This window comes from Chionomys nivalis, chromosome 23 (genome assembly GCF_950005125.1).
Source record: "Chionomys nivalis chromosome 23, mChiNiv1.1, whole genome shotgun sequence".
Lineage (NCBI taxonomy): Eukaryota > Metazoa > Chordata > Mammalia > Rodentia > Cricetidae > Chionomys > Chionomys nivalis.
Window position 1 is genome coordinate 29,933,716 of NC_080108.1, and position 17,918 is coordinate 29,951,633.

At 44.1% G+C, this 17,918-nt stretch overlaps 1 protein-coding gene across 1 annotated transcript in view; it reads right to left on the reverse strand.

Annotated features, from left to right (window-relative positions):
* Window positions 1-17,918, reverse strand: part of Gabrg3 (gamma-aminobutyric acid type A receptor subunit gamma3) — a 487,421-nt gene that overhangs the window by 154,073 nt on the left and 315,430 nt on the right. The window contains exons 4-5 of the mRNA XM_057756257.1: window positions 13,307-13,527; window positions 11,564-11,646 (exon numbers count right to left, since the gene is read on the reverse strand). Coding sequence (XP_057612240.1) covers window positions 11,564-11,646; window positions 13,307-13,527 — 304 coding nt within the window. The remainder of the gene's footprint in view (window positions 1-11,563; window positions 11,647-13,306; window positions 13,528-17,918) is intronic.

Below are 17,918 nucleotides of genomic sequence, written 5' to 3' on the forward strand. Positions count from 1 at the left end.
ATTTGCAGCAATAAGGCCTGTCCCGCTTTAACCACTGTGTGGCGCTGTGCTTGGATCAGCCAATCAGGAGAGCAGGACACAAGCAGGCCCTGGCTACAAGGCAGCAACCTGGCCACCCAAGCTCACTTTGAGATTTACTAACAATGACTTCTCTCTCCAGTTAATTATTCTGAAAACTCTGAAAGCCAGCCAGCTTTCTCAGACATCTGTGCCATCACCGCAATCGCAGTGATATTTTCCTAAAGATTTCTCAAACTTCAACGCTGTTACAAATGACATAGATATCAAGCATAAAACAGTACAATAGATTTGAAAATTTGTGCCCAGTGAAATGCATGCACATCTTCCGGGTGAATTTCATTTTGGTTCCATCCCACCTCCTCTGATAATAGTAAGAGTTGTGATTGCCATCATCAAAGGGCCCTCGGCATCAGTATGCTGTCCTATTGCATTTAGCCCCCAGCGCTGTCCAAAGGAAATATACCCAGGTGGCCTCATCTCTCCAGGAAGGAAAGTTAGGCCACCAGGGTAATGTGTAAGAAGGAAATGACTGATGATTTTGAGATTGGGTGGGACAAGTCATTTCTGGAACATTCTAGAACCACTTGGTTACAGCCGGATGGAAAGAGCACTCAGTTGATTATTAAGTAAGGGGTGTGGTGCGGGCTGACCCAGAGCCCTTGGCACTTTACTGGGTTCTGCCTTTATTTTAAAGGTGCAAGGTACTCAAATCTTATTTGAAAAAGTACACACGCCATAAGCAGAAGCACCAGAGACGAGAAGCGGTGTAGCTGGAGACTATCCATTTTAATTTCACACACACACAAACACACACGCACACGCATGGACACACACGCATGCGCACATGCATGCACGTACGCACGTACACGCAAAACCAAACAAAAGTATTTCCTGTTAAGACTTTGGATAAAGTAGAAAGAGAACAAGTATGAAATAAAGGGCAAAACCTATAAAGAATTAGAAAGACAAACGTGCCTTTCCCCTCCGCAATCTAAGCTGGGATTCAACTTCTCTCATCCTTTCCTATCACACGAATTACATTCTTCCTGGAAAGGCACACATACAGTACCGCAGCACAGACAGGCAGTGCTCAGTGGGGTGCTGACCAGGTTCCTACCGCTGGCTTAAGAGTCCTCGAGGCACATGGACTCTGTCTCTCCACACTGCACCCGCTCATTCCAAGCTTCTCCACAAACAGGAAGCCTTGCTCCACTGAGTCTGTTTTCAAAGTTTTCCAAAGGTAAATATCAAGTAAAAAACAACTGTGAGGGTTCTAAAAACTGTAGGATCGGCAAGCAGCCTTTTTTGCCCTGGTTTCTTTCCTGTATGCCCCAGGGGTTCTTGGCATTGCTTGGATTTGGCTGCATGAAAAGCAGACAGTGTCTAAGTACTAAGGAGACCCGAGGTGAGCATTGCGGCTGCTGTTGCCTGCTGACGGTCTGGTGACTTTTAAAATAAACTTTCACATTTGCTCTAAGGAATATAAGAAACATGACTTTGTTTTCTGACTTGGTTCATACTGCAACATTTGACTTTGATGGGCCAAGTATTTTAGTGATGCCACGACCCAGAGTTTCCTTCCGGTCATCAGTTCTAAGGAGAGCTGAAAGTCAGCAACAGTCCTGTATCCATCGTTGATGTCACAGGCAACACTCTCTTTCTTAATCATACTCCATGAGAGCGGGCAATACTGACTAAGAGGAGGAAGTGGCATATTAGCATCCCTAATTTGAGCACACAACTTTTGTCATCTGTCAAAACCCTTTTAAGGCCCGCCCCCAGTGGGAGAAGGTAGCATGTTACATCCCGATGGAGTATCTCATTTAAGCGAGAGATACTCCTTACAGGCTTCTACATCAGACAACAATGTAGCTACCCATGTCACACACAGGGGTGAGTGTGGCTGACACTGGTGGTTTCTATACTATGGTAAGAGTCCCCAAAGGGACTGCCCAGCTGTGCGGACAACCCAGGAATATTGTGTAGGGTAGAGAAAGCAATGAACCTTCACTAAGTCCTTCATGATGGTCGGAGTTGCCATTTTACCCGACAAGACTCATGTGCCTGGCTCAGGGCAACGGCAGGCTCCGGATTTCCTCTCAGCCATGACATAAGGATTTGCACATATCTGCCCACTGAAGCTGGAATGAAATATCAGATAGGCATGCACATCTTCAAGGATGGTATGTCAGGGGCAGAAAGAGGTCAGGAATGATCAGCTGCGTGCGGTAGACAGAGTAATGACTGAGACTCCATCTCCCACAACTCACTATGGGCAAGTGTGACTCTTGACAGAAAACCCAAGCAGCATCTTGGTCTTCATGCACAGGGCCAGGGGACTTTGCCACCTCTTGGAAATGTGCTTGGATATTTGCCCAGCTGCCCAATTCAAGTGAACTCGATAATGTGGTTGGCTTCCCTGGTACTGGGAGTTCAGAGTCCACATGTCTGGCTGGCTCTGATGCTGGTGAACACCCTGCTTGGAAGACTGTCTGCCTCGTGGAAGGAACACATGCCCTCCTTCGCACTTAAACACTTACTTCCCAGGACACAGGGTCTCTGCTGGCATGGGCTATCACAGGCTTTTTGATGATTCGCTGGAAGAACATGTGTTCTCTCTTTTCCAGGTCACAAAGTGTGGAAGGGAGGCCCCCCATGCTGGGAAACACAGCCAGTTTGACGACCCACCTCACTGGGTACTAAGCACTTAGTTTGGACCATAAACCCTCGGAGATGTCTTGAGCAGCATCTCCCAAGCCAACATCCCTCTCAGAGCCATGCAGAGATGAGAATAAGGCAGTATCATTCACACAGTAGCAGGTTCACAAGCATGAATGATGGAAGAGTTCCAGTGCCATGGGAAGGCTTTTCCCAAGCTCCTAGAAAACTTCTAAGGCCTGGTAGCATGCTGCACGATCTGAGGACATTGCATGAATCTTTTAAGTTGAGAGGTTCACAAGTACTGTAAAAAAGGAAGGGTAGGACTACCCAAGCCTGTTGGCACCCCAAATGCCAGGCACGGAGCTGTAGGGTTTGGTGTTTTTCCTCTTGTATTATAATCTTGCTTTTATCTGGTCTTCCCTTACTATGTCCCATTCTTCCCATTGGGTCTGGCAGTGTTTACTCTGTGCCACTGTGTATTGGAAGTATGCAGCTTTTTATTTTATCAGAGCTCAAGGCTACATTCCTGTGAGTCTCAGAAGAGACTTTGGACTCTCAGACATTGCCAAAACTATTAAAGACTATGGAGACTGAAATAGGATCAAATGCATTTTGCATTATAAGACAGCCATGAGCCTACAAGGACCAGAGGTGGAAGGTTGCAGTTTAAAAGTGATGTTTGGGTGTCAAACTGGCAAAGGGTGGGCTTGGGCTGACTAACTCTGATGGTGAACTCCACAAGATTTAGAATCAGCTAGAAGATAAGCCTCTGGGTGTGGCTGTATTTTCAGAAAGTGCTAAGGGAGGAACACCCACCCTGAATGTGCACAGCAACATTCACTAAGCTGTGTACTGAGTTGCAGAGACGCATGGGCACCAGCACCCATCTCTCTGCACTGTGTCTACAAATGCAATGTGACCACCTCTATCACTAGGCTGGGTACTGGGTCGCAGAGAAGCATGGGCACCAGCACCCATCTCTCTGCACTGACTGTGTCTGCAGATGCAATGTGACCACGCCCATCACTAGGCTGGGTCCTGGGTTGCAGAGAAGCATGGGCACCAGCACCCATCTCTCTGCACTGTGTCTGCAGATGCAATGTGATCACGCCCATCACTAGGCAGTGTACTGAGTTGCAGAGATGCATGGGCATGAGCACCCATCTCTCTGCACTGACTCTGTCTGCAGATGCAATGTGACCACGCCCATCACTAGGCTCGGTCCTGAGTTGCAGAGACGCATGGGCATGAGCACCCATTTCTCTGCACTGTGTCTGCAGATGCAATGTGACCACGCCCATCACTAGGCTGGGTCCAGGTTTGCAGAGAAGCATGGGTATCAACACTCATCTCTCCGCACTGTATTTGCAGATGCAATGTGACCACTCCTTCTTTTATGCTCTGCCACCGTGACTTCCCTGCCATTATAAACAGCATTCTCAAGCACAGCCAAAATAAAACCTGCCTTCTTTGTGTTGCTTTTGTTCTCAGCAACTCTGTCACAGCACCAAGGCCTGTAGTAAAGACAGATAATCTAGAGATGACTTAAAGGATGAGTTGTGATGAGCTCTGCTGATGTGCCCCTCTTGTGTCATTCTACATGGAAAGTTTGAGGGGCACAGTTTGTTTTATGTCCTGCAGAGAGGAACTTCAAACAATTCTCTGTGGATCTAAGGGGACATCTTTATTTAGCATCTATCACAATTAGTAAAATATCTCAATTTCCATGATACAAGAGCACTGTAATGGAGTTCTGTCTGGAATATACTATCTTCACTACATTAGCCTGCATCCAAGAGCGAAAGAGGATAGGGGGGTTTAGCAAGCTAAATCACCAGGCTTCCTGCAGGTGTTTGGGGCTTCTAATAAACACATGCATGTTCATGCATGTGGGGTTATGAGTAGTTAGTCAAGATCAATTTCACAAAGGGATCACAAGACTCTGAGGATGACAAAAATCAGTGAGGAGTATGGGGAAGTTAGAACTAGGAACTGATGTGAAAATAATCAGGTTTGGAACTACATGGCTTGTTTGGTGATAGCTGCTTCAGGCTCAGCCAGAACACTCACCACACGGCAGCCTGAGCCAGGCATAGGCTACAGAGGAACTGAAATATTGCTAGTTGGTGTGGAGAGATGCCAGCATTGTGTGGTGATGAGCTGGCTCATGCCCAGACTGCCTGTTTTAAGGGCAGTCTGTAGAGGTGACTCTCTTCTCTGGACAGCCCCTGTAGGGAGCAGGTGTGGGCCAGTGGCACAGGATCTGATTTCTGAGATTTCATCATAATGTAGCTTGTCCTAGGATATGAAAACCCACTAGGGTTTTCACGTTAATTCCATGTCAAAATGATAATGTTTTAGGAAGATGGACAGAGTAAAACTTAGTGTTAAAACTGATTTAATTTGTCTCTAACTATGGCATGCAGTGTATATTTAAAGGGTAGCACTGGCCAAGAGAGACTGTGAATGAATAAGAAACATGAATCTGAGCATGATACATTAGAAGTTAGGAGCCATGACACCTCTCAGTGACTGAACAGAGAGCGCCTGGCCAGCAGAGCGCGCGGAGGAGGGAACCCGGTTCCCAAGCTTGAAATGTTGCAGTTATGCACTGAATATTCCTAAACATACTGCCAGTTTTAAAAAATAACGTAGGCATTTCTAGAAAACCTCAGGATACTGTATTCTGTTAAAAATTAAATTGCTCTAGCAAAATAGTTATAATCTTAATTTTCTTCAATCTTTTTGAAATTACAATATAACTACATCATTTCCCTGCTCTTTTTCCTCCATCCAAACCCTCCCTATATCCATCCTTGACCCCTTTCAAATTCCTGGCCTCTGTTTTTATTTAATTGTTATTAAGTACATCTTTGGGCATATATGTATATGTGTGTGTATAAACATTTAGACAGATAGATAGATAGATATAGTTTTTTCCTATATGTAAATACCACCGGCTCAGTCTGTGTAACACTACCTGTATGTTTCCAGTATTAGATAACCAGTCAGTGTGCTCTTCTCTGCAGTAGACTGTTTCTCCCACTCTCAGCATCCTTGGATGCCTCGAGTTCTTTGTGTAGGCTCCATGCCCCTTGAGCTTTCCCCACGTATGTTAGCATGTCTATTGGCCTTATCTCTGTTCAGTTCAGATTTAGGAAGCCACGTTAGTGACCCTCTATGGGTATAGCACCTGACGTTCCTAGGAGACACAATCTCACAGCATCATACTGTGTTTGCTGGAATTGGCTAACACTGAAGAATAACCGCCTCACACTTGTAATATGAAGCCGGGTAGGGTCCTCACTACTCCCTGATATCTCCTGGAGTCTAACATGGAATGCTGATGGGCATTTGCTACTCTAGAGCATAGGTATCTCCTTCTTGAAGCACACTTAAGAGGAAAACAAAATACATATGACAAACAGTAAGACAATTTTGATAAATGTGAGATTAACTGTTATGGGGGGATTAATTCCTGGCCAACAACAGGTTAACTTATTTCCTTCCTTTAGAAAACTTTCTCATAACTGTACAGAGTAGTGCACCTGGGATGACTAACCAGATGCCATTTCTCCCAGACATACAACTTCCCCATTGAATGAGATTTCAGATGCATGACATACAGCTATCTCTTTTTTTTTTTTTTCCTGGACGCTGGTCTTTCACTATCTTGATGGTGTCCTTGGAGGTGTGACAGGTTTCAACACAGCTGCATTTGCTTTGTCTATTTTTTCCTTTGTCATTCATAGTTCTGGGTCCAGAGCTGAGCCACCATCAGCTAACCCATGATCACAAAGACCCACACTTGCTTTCCTCTAATGGCTGCACGGCTTGGCTTTAAAATACAGCTTCCTCCTTTGAGCCCAGCATCTCAATGGCGTCGGTGGAAAGGCCACCCTTCCCCACTGAATTATTGTGGTACTTTTGTCAAACAGTTTTGGTAAAAATGTACTTTCTAAATTTCAGGACTTCAGTTTCATTCCAAGATTATATATGTGTATCTTTCTGTCTTGGTTATTGTAGCCAGTTAGTAAATTTGAAAACACATGCATAAGACCTATAATTTGTTCTTCAAAAAAGAATATTTGGGTCATTCTGGAGTTTTTGCATTTTTTTTGAAGATTTTAGCACTAACTTTCAATCTTTGCAGAGCATTATATTCTAATAAAAATTAACCATGTCTGTTCAATAACAGGACACCTTCCTATTATTTACCCTGCATTTCTTTAGATTCAATCAACTATTCTACCCTGGCTTGTACTTCCCAGTCACTTCAAGAATACCGAAGACCACACATGAGTGCTTTGGGGATTATTTTCATTTAACATAAATCCTGGGGTAGCCCAACCAACTTGTTGTACAAACCAGTAGTTGGCTTACTTTGGTTGCTGAGCTGTCCAATGTAACGATCTAAGATCAACTCTCCCAGAAGCCCGTGCACTGACAGGCATGAAAATGTTTTCCATTATGGGCTGGCATTACAGCTGGGCAAAATGAGATGGTGTATGTCTGTAGCCCCAGCACTGAGAAACTGAGGAAGACTGGAGTTCAAGGAAGACTCGGCATACACAAAGAATCTGTCTCTAGGAAAGAAAAGCAATAATGTTCTGAATCTCCATAGGTAGGTCTTCATGAATCTCCATAGGTAGGTCTTCATGAATATCCTAAGATAGATCTTCATGAATATCCATAGGTAGATCATCATGAATATCCTTAGATAGATCTTCATGAATATCCATAGGTAGGTCTTCATGAATATCTATAGGTAGGTCTTCATGAATATCCATAGGTAGGTCTTCATGAATATCCATAGGTAGATCATCATGAATATCCATAGGTAGGTCTTCATGAATATCCTTAGATAGATCTTCATAAATATTCATAGGTAAGTCTTCATGAAAATCCATAGGTAGGCCTTCATGAATATCCTTAGATAGATCTTCATGAATATCCATAGGTAAGTCTTCATGAATATCCATAGGTAGGTCTTCATAAATAGCCATAGGTAGGTCTTTGTGGATCTCCATAGGTAGGTCTTCATGAATCTCCATAGGTAGATCTTCATGAATCTCCATAGGTAGATCTTCATGAATCTCCATACGTAGGTCTTTGTGAATCTCCATAGGTAAATCTTCATGAATCTCCAGAGGTAGGTCTTTGTGAATCTCCATAGGTAGATCTTCATGAATCTTCATAGGTAGGTCTTCATGAATATCCATAGGTAGGTCTTAATGAATATCAATAGGTAGGTCTTTGTGAATATCCTTAGATAGATCTTCATGATTACACAATTATATACTTTGCTTCTCAGGGTCCAATCTCTAATTATGCAATACCTAGTCCTTCTAGTATGGTTTTAGTTTTGAAAGAAACCTCCAAATTCTTTTCCATTTCTGCCATCTTGTATCCCCATCTTCAGAATGCTGGGTGTCTTCAGAATGCTTGCCGCTGCTCTGGATGTCAGCCTTTCTTCTATCATTTGTAGCGACGGCACTTCCTGATCTCAACTTACATTTACTAACTGCTAATGATTTCTAGCTGCTTTAATGACTTATGCTCCCTCTGCGTATCACCTTTGCTTAAATGACTTTAATATTTGTTTCATTTTTAAATTATGATAGAAACCCACAAAGGATTAATGAGACAAATCAGTGAAGAAAGGAACTCATATGAAGGGAAGAGAGAAGTGACCATACGCTTGCTGACTCATCACACACAACACACACACCACACATACACCACACACACCACACCACACACACACATACCACACACACACATCACACACACACATACCACACACATACCACACGCACATCACACACACATACCACACACACATACACACACACACAATTTCTTAAAATGGTTAGACAAATTTTTTATGCCTCAGGACAGTGTAACACACAATTGTAAAACACCTTTCAGAAGTCATGGGTCTTCCCCAGGCTGTTGCATCCCCGTGGCTCTCTCTGGTGACTCTGAGCAAGAGCAGCAGCCAAAGCAAGCAACCAGCCCTGTTTAATCGCAGTGTGCAAAACCCGCACTGAAGAACGCTTTGCTTCTCAGTGACGGCGCTTGGTATGGTAGCGGCAGTCGCTACACCTGCCATTTAGGGTGAGTTCAGCTTAACAATGCGTCCAGGTGGACGTATCTGCCCTGTTGGCGGCTGAGAAGCGCACGCCCTTTGTAGGTGCAGCGCACCAGCTCCGGCAGCGTTTCACAGGCCATGTAGCTTTTGGAAATTAAAACCACAAAGGAAACAACCTTCACGGTATTATATTCGGATCCGTCATCAGAGCAGAGAGGAAGATTTTTCATAAAACTTACATTTCACCGAGAGAAAACCAATAAGGAAACAGACTATATTCAAAGTAACTGTAAAGAAGGAATACGCTTTGTCTTTTAGCTTAATTGGTTTCCTACAAAGAACCTCAAGACAGAGATCATAGGGACCGTGGTGACAGCTCAGCGATTAAGAGTGAACACTGTTTTTGCAGAAGACCCAAGCTCAATTCCCACAACCCACCCAGAATGGCTCACAGCCACCTGTAACTTCCGCTCCAGGGGGCTATAGCGCCCTCTGGCTGCCACAATGGATTTGCAGCTACACATGCATCCGAAACACACAGAGAACCTACTTTAAGAATCGTTTTTAAATCTTCTCCTTTTACCACTATATATATATATATAATCTCAGTTACTCATTTTTTGCACATTCACTGTGAGCATCTTCCACAACTGTTCTATATCAGACACAGAATTAATTATGTCTGGTCTCAGAAATTATAACAGACTGCTTCCTGCTACTTTATCCTAATCACTAACTAGTTCCAGCAGGGATATATCTTTTCTTACACAATAAAATTATTTTACCTCTAAAAGCATTTTATCTCTAGAAACAGAGCAAACATCATGCCAGGATAATCCTGGTCTGGACTGAAAGACTTAGAAGCATCTGCAAAATGGTTAAGTAAGTTTGGCAAGCATGAGGGTCTAAAGGAAACAGACAGGAAGACACAGGACTGTAAGGGGATGCCTGAGATGGAGCACTTGGAACCCTGCCATCTCAGCTGGCTTCCTCAGGGAGCCCGAGGAATCCATAGAGGCAAGGAACAAGGCAAGGCACAAGGCCAGGCCCTGGCAGAAGGTAAGATTTCAGGGGCAAAAAGCCCTCAGCTGGAGTCATCTTGAAGAACTTTCAAAAAGGAGGCTCCTACCCACCCTTGCCCGTGAAGGAACGCAAGAGCAAAAGTGCTCGTCTAACTTATGAACTGATGTTCTGGAGCCTAAAATTGCAAGAATGTATAGGCTTTAGTTTACACCATATGCACGGCCCAGCTTCTCCGGCTTAAGCTTTAAAGTCTAGAGAAAGGAAGCATTAAATAACATGCTAGTTTGCATGACTCAGCTCCATCCTGCTGGGGGACAGAGACCAGACACTATGAAATTTTGGACCAGGCCCCTAACATGCAGTGACCCAAACGAGATCAACAATTACCATGGGATGGGGACAGGAATGACTTGCAAGGAGGTGAAGACAGGTGCGAATTGAGTTCAGGTCAACGCCAGCTTAGAAAGCACAAGGCCTCGATCAATCCACAAAGACAAGTCTTAGAAGGGGTCCTAGGAAACATTCATTCAAATAAACAAATGACTCAGCAATTAGTTGTGCAGAGGTGGCCCCACAGAGATGACTACTTTTTGAGAATTTTTCAAAAGAGAAGTCACTGAAAATTTGGTAAAGAAATCCAAATATGAGCAGGAAGTTGGGGAAAAGGAGCAAATGGAAAGCCTATTAGTGTAGAATAGCCACTTAAATTATAAACTCGATAGATGAGCCGACATATTGGAAAGAGCAGCAAGAGCAGCCGAGCAGCGATATATATGGCCTGCATGGATCACTTGGAACCACACCGTGCGTCCACAGGTGCCCAAACAGCTCACAAGACTGCTGCAGAGTCTGCCAGTCTCTGACTTCCAAATAAAGACAGCAATTGCCCGAAGGGATCTGCGTGTAACTTCACCACCCCATAGCTAGGCACACTCAAGGGCTGGCCACCAGCCATGTGTGCCATTGACAAACACCTTGAGTTTAGATTTAGCTGCTTAAGAACTGTTCTTTACATGAGATCACTTTTTACCAAGGCTAGGAGGTCAGTGAAATTCTGTGTTTCATCTTGGATTTTTCTGAACTTAAAACCAATTCTTCTGTGTGTCTATCCCTGGATGCCGCCCACAGTCTGTCTGCCTGGGACTCCCTCTGACTTCCCAGGCATGCTTGATATTCAGTTTTAAAGAAAGCCAATACAGTTATTTAAATGTCTTCGAGTCTTGCATACAAACCACCATAAATTCAATAGGTGTATTTCCATATTGCCCTTTCCTTAAAAGCTCTATAAGATATTTGATATTTGATATTTCCTTGTGGGAGTGCGCAGGCACTCAGTGTTAGGAATCATCCAAGCCAATTGCCATCTGGTCTAGGAGATACACAAGTACATTCAAAGGGAGGATCTGACCTTCTTCATTAATAGGCAAATCTTTACAATATTAAACCTAAGAAATGCAACAAAAGATTGCAAAAAATAGGCATAGCTCATTATGCACCATTAACCTCTGAATCCTTCAATAACGACGCCAGGAACAGTGTCACTCCCTCGTTAATCAAAGCTACCTGTTTTACAAGGTTCTGTGCCAGGGAGTCTAGAGCAAAACCATCCTGGTGGCCAAAGACACAACTGTGACTGGTTTTCTTTGGTTGTGTAATAAATAACACAGTCACCAACAATAAGGCTGACCGCCGGAAACCAGACCCAGGGCAGCCAGTCCCAGTCCCAGAGCTGCCCACTCAGGGGCAAATCCCCTGCATACTCACAGCTAGAGAAGGTCAGGGGGCAGGCGTGCGCATCCATGGGGAAGTTGTGCAGCTGCAGCTGGCACTCTGCATTGATGGTGAGCCTGCGAAAGAGACCAGCATCCTTTGGGATCAGCAGCAACACAGCCAAGGCCTCCAACGGGGTTAGGCATCCCAAGGCGGGTGTGTGCCCCAGGAGGAGATGGGTGGGCAATGTTAGGACGCAGGGTCTCCCTCACTCTGGTTCTCTTAGGGGGGCCCTTTTGATTGCTTTCTTACTGAGCTACTCTGTTTTGCATTTATTTATTTATTTATTATTGTTTTTTTTTTCTGTAGCTTTGCAGCCTGTCCTGGAACTAGGTCTTGTAGCCCAGGCTGGTCTCGAACTCACAGAAATCCACCTGCCTCTGCCTCCTGAGTGCTGGGATTAAAGGCATGCACCACCGTTGCCCAGCTCTGTTCTGCTTTGAACTAACAGTAGCAGAACAAATTCTAGCAAAACTCCAGTGGTCCCTAGAAATACAAGCCAAGCCACAGTGGGGGAAAAAAAACGGCTGTTGTTTCCTAAGTCACTGTTTCAATTCGTTTGAATGAAATCCTTTCACTTGAAGCTGGTATGTTGGTCCACACAGACATTAGGCCAAATCCCTCTGCTTCCACGGCATTTCTTCTTTGGACACCTCCCTCTATTGGCTTGGGCAGGCAGCAGCTGTACTATGTGTATTTCATGTTCCCTGTGTGTCAAGATGACTATCACAGATCGAGGACCAGCCAGGCTCAGTAACTGTTTCTCTCAGGATGAGCTTCTCTTCTGAGTCTCCTTCATAGCCCTGCATGATTGATGAGAAGCCTGGAATAATGTCTGCCTTCCTTAGCCCCATATCATCACCAAACTTCCCTGCTGTGGCTCTTTGTTGTTCTTTCTGTGGGTCCCTGTCTGGAAACTTCCTTCCCTTGGACTTTGATATTGCCTTCATATTTTGATGTCAGTATGTGTCTCCTGGTGCTGTGGAAACCTTAGTGGTAGGGACCACAATTTCTCCTCTGTGCCAGGATCACTCATAATTAAAATCTCTACAATAAATATGGAATGAAGGAGAACGTTAGAAGCTATGAGGAAAAGGTGCTTAAGGGAGCCTGGGGGAAAGCAGTGTATTTCAAAGGAAGGTGCTTTAATTTATCGTCAATCTGAGATGCCTTGTAGCCTGGGAAAGAGATAGGTGTGTGCCTAGGACCTTAAACCTGGAATAGGGTAGGTGAACTGGTCACCTTTGACCCTACTCCTTAATCCTTTCCCTCTTCTTTTAAAGAGGCAGACTTTTCACTTGGGTTTGTGGGTTCTATGAAGAGGCCTCATTAAGGTCCCTTATTCATTAGCACCTATGACCTAACTTGCAGAAGAATTAATGTGTTTGTCTAGATAAAGGAAGTGCTGCCTTTGGAAGCTAAGGTCCCAAGAAGTAAGTCCATAGAGACACTCAAAGATGAGTGGGGACCAGCACCCCGGAGAGACCATCTGATCGGCAGCGAGCCCCTCATCTGGGGTCTTGCTCTAGTCCTCTGTGTTCCATGATAACACTCTGCATTGATAATCTCCAAGAAGACAAATATTTGAGACAGAAGGGTCTCCTGCTTTTCACAAGTCTGGACTTGAATAGATGTATTCACATATGTGTCCTGGGTATAGCAGCAAGCTTTACTATCTTAGATTTCATTAATAACTCCAGTTTTAAAAACTCAAAACAGAGCTAGATAACATCTTACCGTAACGTGTACAGGATTTTCCCATCATTCCAGATTCTGAGGAGCTGGTTGGGTGTGGTGATCCAATGAGCCTCCGCAGTCTTGGAGTTTCGGAAGATGGTGTCTGGGATCCATATCAGACCAACCATGTTGCTGTTCAGAGTGAGGATTTTCATGGTGCTGTTGAATCGAAGGCGGCTGTCTGTCCAGGTCTGAGCAAAAAAGATATCAATTTGGTATTCCTGAAACAGAGAAAAGAGATTTTCTCTTAATTTGCGGTCAATCAGCAAAGCCTTTGAGCCTGAAAAGGAGACAGGCAGGTGCCTAAGAACCTGAAACCTTTGACATGTGACAGGGTAGGTGAACTGGTCCCTTTGTCCTGCTCCTGAGTCCTCTCCTCCTTGTAAGGAGGCAACCCTTTCACAGGGCTTCTGAGATTTAAGGAGACTGAATTTCAATATGCTTTGCTGTCTTTGTCAAAAGTTTAATTTTCCTCCACGTTTCCACTTCCCCCTCCCCCAACTCCCCCCCTTCACGAGTGGCAGATGAACTGTCTGGCTTAATGCATTTACATCCAGCAAACACCTAATTGGCATTATCAGCAAGCAATTTGATAGAATTTGAGGCATTGTTCTCTTAACCTTAAGTGGCGATAAGAACGCATAATCTGATGGGGGTGGAGGAGGGAGCGGTACACACTTCAGGGCACGGTGCAGAACCTAAACTAACCAAACTTCGACGCCTTGTTTGATAACTCAGAGCCAATGCTCTATACAACGAGGAAAATAATGTCCCCTTCCTAAATGTGCGAAAGAGTAAATGAGATGATGATCTGGAAAGGTAGAGGCTAAGCACTGTATTAACTCATGAAAAAACACACCATTATTCAACTGTCTTCCTGGATAACACAGCCTTGAGAAGAAGAAGAGAAGGAGGAGAAGGAGGAGCAGGAGGAGGAGGAGCAGGAGAAGGAGGAGGAGGAGCAGGAGGAGGAGGAGGAGCAAGCACAGGAGATAAACAGCACAGACCTGCAGTGGAAAGCCACTGAAGGCAGTCTTGATGCTAACAGACGGCTGGGAGTGGGGAGGTGGCGGTTAGGGTCCCACAGGCAAAGACCCAGCGTAGGTAGCTGTTGTTCCAGAGTTCACAGGCCCAATATGACTTGGCTTGATGATCAGAGGACTGGTACAGGGCTGAGAGCACCACCACAAGACACAAGGAATGTCACTGCCTGGTCTGTCTCTGAGGAGGTTTTCTACCCACAATGTGAAGAGCCACCACAGGTCTGGGGAAAGGTGGCTTCCGGGGCTGATCTCCAAAGCTTGGCTTTTCATTGCTTCCACTAGGCATTAGATATTATAATTTTAGTGCTTTCACAAAGCATGGACTCAGTAGCTCTCGGTGAACTGGGTAATTCTCTTTCCACCTGAGCTTCCAGGAAAAGAAGGCCTCTGAGATTCAGCTAGCGTTCTGGCGGCTAATGTTTCCCTTAGCACTGTTCTGTTGCATTGACCATACGAAACTCTGTAGCCCTCGGAGAAGCAGCACTTGAGAGCAAAAAGGTCATAGTCATCAGGGGGCTTGTTTTCCAGTCAAATGAGACAAAACTTAAGTTAAAATAATAGCGTGATTGAGGGTGATAATACCACACACACCTCCCCACGCATGCGAGTTTGCATTTTGTTCAGAGAAAACCAAAAGCATGCTTATATGCATTCACTGAGAGTTCACACGCTTGAGATTTCCATTTGAGTTGGTGTCTGGCATGTAAGCAGGATTAGACGAGGTCTTGAAGGGAAGGTCCCTATCATAGTGTTCACGGCTTTTCAAGAAAGGAAGACAGACCTGTGAACTGCTCAGCAGGGACAGCTCGTGCTGGGCAAGCCTAACCATTTAAGATTGATCCTGAAGAACTCCTGATGAAAACAGAGAGTGAACCCTGAATTGTGTTGTGACTTCCATGGGTGCACCATGTCCCATGGGGGCCCACATTCACAGTTAAAGAAAGTTGGGGGAGGAGAAAAGGAGAACAAGGGAGAGGGGGAAGTGGAGAAACATAAAGTGAACAAAATGTATTATATATATTTTGGTTGAGTCCAATAGAAAAGAGACTGAAGGTCACAGGCTTCGCCTCACCATGCAGTTCCTGCCTCCTCTGCACTGTCAAGACTCAACAATAATAGACACCATGCCCTTGGGCATCCAGCATCCAGAAATGTGACCCAAGCAAACATCTGTATTTTATGTATAATGCGGTTTGTGGTATGACTATCAAGAAACAGAAGACAGGACAGAACCGCGTGTCCAGGTCTTCAGCCTCAGAGAAGGGGGAGTTGAGAGCAAAGAAGTTGAGTTTCATGTGACCTTTTTGAGCAGCTATGAGAAAAGCTGATAAGGAAACTTCCCCAGAAGACTCAATTCAATGTCAGCTCACAACCTATCAGGGGCTTTGTGATGTCTCAGCAAACAGATGTCCTCTTAAAAAGTCTCTGTGTCTCCTATATATCTTCCACTATGGATCAATGGCGGCTGCCTCCAAAATGTACGTGTCTAACAGGCTCATGCTGAATAGAGAGGCACACCAGGCACAGTATGGGAGTGAAGGGAGAAATATGTGCGTGTTTGTCTGTGTCTCTGTGTGCGTGTGCCTGTGTGTGTGCGCACGCGTGTGCATGTGTGTGTGTGTACATTATTCCTGGTCATATATTCTCTTATATTACGACTTATACAAAACCAGGTTTCAAGAACTAGCCTGACAAACTGGATGATCGCATGTAGAAGCATCCTAACATATCCATAGTTATGAGCCAGCACAAAACATGAGTCTAAATGGATCAGAGACCTCAGAATAAAGCCAGATCCACTGAATCTGATAGAGGAAGAAGTGGGGGAACAGTCTTGAGCACATTGGCATAGGAAAAGAATTTCTGAACACAATACCCATAGCACAGGCACTAAGAACAAAATTATTAAATGTGACCTCACCTGGTGTGGTAGCCCACGCCTTTAATCCCAGCATTAGGAGGCAAAGACAGATGGATCTCTGATCATCCTCGTCTACATAAACAAACAAACACAATTTCTAAGACAGTTACGGCTATACAGAAAAACCCTGTCTTGAAAAACCAAAACAAAAATCATCGAATAAATGGGACCTCATGAAATTGAAAATCTGCATGGCAAAAGACACCATCATTTGGACAAAGCAGCAAGCTAAAGAATGGGAAAAGATTTTGTCTACTATACGTCTGATATCATTATTATCCAAAATACATTAAGAACTCAAAAAAAAAAAAAAAACCCCGAACATCAAGAAAATAAATAACGCCATTCAAAAGTGGGGTACAAATCTAAACAGAATTCCCAAAAGAGGAAACTCAAATGGCCAAGAAGCACTTAAAGAAACATTCAACATCCTTAGTCAGCAGGGAAATGCAAATCTAATCTACTCTGATATTCCATCTTACATCTGTCAGAATGGCCAAGATCAATAAAACGAATGACAGACATTAACTCATGTCGCTGAAGACAGGGGACAAACACAGCACTTGTCCCCTGTGGGTAGGAATGTACCACTTGTATAGTCACTATGGAAATCAGTGAGGCAATTCTTCAGCAAGATGGCGCTTGATCTACCTCAAGGTCCAGCTGAACCACTCTTGGGCACGCAGCCAAAGGATGCTTCAAAGCATTACAGAGATGCTTGCACAACCACGATCGTGGTTCATCATGGCCTGTAATTGGAAACAACCTGGATGGCTGTCAGTGGATGAATGGATAAAGAAAAGATGGCACATTTATACAATGGAAGACTACTCCATGTTTTTAAAAAAAATGAAATCGTGAAACTCATAGGTGAATGGATGAAGCTAGAAAAAATTCATCCTGAGTGAGGTAACTCAGTCCTAGAAAGACAAATCTGATATATACTCATTTATATGTGATATTAACTGTTAAGTCATTGATAAGCAAGCTACAATCTATATAACCACAGAGGTTAAGTATAGAGTTAAAAGATTTGGGGGGAAAGGGTGGGAAAATGGAATAGTTATGGATAGACAGAGAAATTTCTGGAATGGGAGGATCAAAAGGAAAGAGGAAGGGATGAGGGGAGTGACAGAGGGGATACATGGAGACACAGATAAACCAAGGGCTATTGGAGGCATCATATGAAAATCTAATACAATAGAAGCTTCCTATTGAAGACAATCTAAGTGAAATCTCCAAATAATGGGGGAAACAGATTCCCAAATGGACACTTCTCATCACCAAAAGAAGCTTTTAGTATGGGGAATGGGTTAAAATCTAATTGAGTTTTTGGCCAAAGGGAATCTCTAAGAACCCTCAAACAACCCAGGCTATCATTATTGATAAGGTCCTATTGCTGAAGACAACACTTATACAACTCATTGAACACAGAGAACTCAAGCTGGTGCCTACATAGCACCTTCACCCCTATGGATGAGTGTTCATGATAATGAAAGGTACTTTGTATGCCACCAAAGAAGAAAGTCAAACATCAGTCCGGCTACAAAACCCTCTGATCTACAACAGTGACCTGCCTGGTATACTGGGGCAGTAGAGGCATAATGCTTATGGTAGTAACCAACCAATATCTGATTTGAGCTGGACT